The sequence below is a fragment of the Ovis canadensis genome, chromosome 5 (assembly GCF_042477335.2).
Source record: "Ovis canadensis isolate MfBH-ARS-UI-01 breed Bighorn chromosome 5, ARS-UI_OviCan_v2, whole genome shotgun sequence".
In the NCBI taxonomy this organism is placed as follows: domain Eukaryota; kingdom Metazoa; phylum Chordata; class Mammalia; order Artiodactyla; family Bovidae; genus Ovis; species Ovis canadensis.
In genome coordinates, this window is record NC_091249.1 from 52,967,233 (window position 1) to 52,969,083 (window position 1,851).

The 1,851-nt window shown below is 48.6% G+C and overlaps 1 protein-coding gene across 1 annotated transcript; it reads right to left on the minus strand.

Moving 5' to 3' along the window:
• Positions 1-596: 596 nt before the first annotated feature.
• LOC138441208 (olfactory receptor 2V1-like) lies at positions 597-1,547 on the minus strand. Its single transcript, XM_069591860.1, has one exon. The coding sequence runs from the start codon at positions 1,545-1,547 to the stop codon at positions 597-599; it is 951 nt and encodes a 316-aa protein (XP_069447961.1).
• Positions 1,548-1,851: the final 304 nt, after the last annotated feature.

The following is a 1,851-nucleotide window of genomic DNA, read 5'->3' on the forward strand; positions in this document are numbered from 1 at the left end:
TTCGCAGAAGTAGACTGCGATATGCTTTGCAAGCAAGAAGTTTATTAGAGAATGCTCTCAGAATTAAAAATTCTGGTGAAAGAAGAGGGTTAAGGAAGAAAAGTTGGATGCAAGAAGAAGTCATCTGCAGTTCCTCAGATGATCCTATGGGGAGACTGAATTTGGGGAGCTCTGGAGCTTGATTGTCCCTTCAGGGTCAAACTGAGACAAGGCAGTCAGGCATTTATATCCTATATTACCAGTCATGAGATTCAGACAGCTCTCCAAGGAGAACCATGGCCTTCAGCAAGGTGCCTCTCCTCGGCGTGGACAATTCCTTGAGAGGAACACAGCTGAGAGTGGTCACCTGCCCACTCTCCCAGCACCTGAGGGGTGAAGGATCTGTGTCTTCTAGTCTTTGTAATCCCAAAAGCTCTTGCATTGCCTATACTCAGCATGGACAGGATTTATTGAATTAATGTGCTAATCTGGTTACTTCTGGTCAGAGAATGACTTTTATTTTCAGTGGGGCATGTTGATACCTCTTTCAATCAAACTACAGTTGAATAAGCCAGGTTCCCAGGGCCCAGAGCTGTATAAGCAGTGGCAGTGCCATGCTACTCCTGTCCCCCACCACATGGACACCTCTCCAGGAGTTTCTTGAGAGCACCAGCCACTTCCTTGTTCCTCAGGCTGTAAATGAGTGGGTTGAGCATAGGGGTGATCATGGTATAGAAGGCTGAGACCACCTTGTCCTGCTTGGAGGAGTGGTAGGTCTGGGGCCGCATGTAGGTAACCATGGCAGCCCCGTAGAAGAGAGAGATGACTGCCATGTGGGAGGAACAGGTAGCAAAGGCCTTTTTACGACCTTCAGCAGAACGCATGCGGAGCACAGTTACAAAGATCAGCAGGTAGGAGACAGAGATGACACAGAAGGGCAGGAGCAGCATGAGGATGCAGCACACATAGATCAAAGCCTCATAAATGGATGTGTCTGCACAGGCCAGCTTAAGCACTGCAGGGATGTCACAGAAGAAGTGGTCGATCTCCTGAGAGCCACAGTAGGGAAAGCTCAGGGTATAGATGGCCTGAAACAACCCATCCACCAGGCCAAAGAGCCAAGATCCTGCCACCATGAGCCAGCAGACACGGCGGCTCATGACCACTGAGTACCTTAGTGGGTTGCTGATGGCCACATAGCGATCATAGGCCATGAAAGCCAGCAGGAAGCATTCATCCCCCAGGAGGGTGAGGAAGAAGAGAATCTGGAACCCACAGCCTGTGAAGGAGATGGAGCCATGGCCCAAGAGGTAGTCGATGGCCATGCGTGGTACAATGGTGGAGATGAGCATGAGGTCCATGAGTGACAGCCAGCTGAGGAAGAAGTACATGGGACTGTGTAGACGGGAGTCAGTGTTGATGAGGAGGATCATGAGCCCGTTGCCAGAGAGGGCCACCAGAAACATGACCATGATGGTGGAGAAGAGGAGGAGGTGCAGTGGTGTGTGGTTGAACAGGCCCAGGAGGATGAAGTGGGAGATGCAAGTCTGATTTTTCATCAAGGCCATTGTTGCTGCAGAGGGATGCACCAGACAGAGGGTTGTGATCTGAAAGCAGGAGGTTTATATTCAATGCCATATTACTAAAGTCATTAACATTTTTCACAAAACTTTTCCCTCTTATATGTTACCTGGCTAAGAGTAACAGACATGTTCTCTCAAGAGAAAGAATACTAATAAACATGCAGGCTGCTGTTGTTGTTTTAGCTTCTAGGTCTTTCTGCACATAACTGAAAAGCAAATGTTAAGCTATTTTTACTAAAACAGACACTGCTTCTACCTTTGGTAGCCTGGATCTGTCTCCAGCCCACAT

Excerpts from the sequence above, each read along its gene's own strand:
- LOC138441208 (XM_069591860.1), bottom strand. The coding sequence starts at position 1,547 with ATGGCCTTGATGAAAAATCAGACTTGCATCTCCCACTTCATCCTCCTG.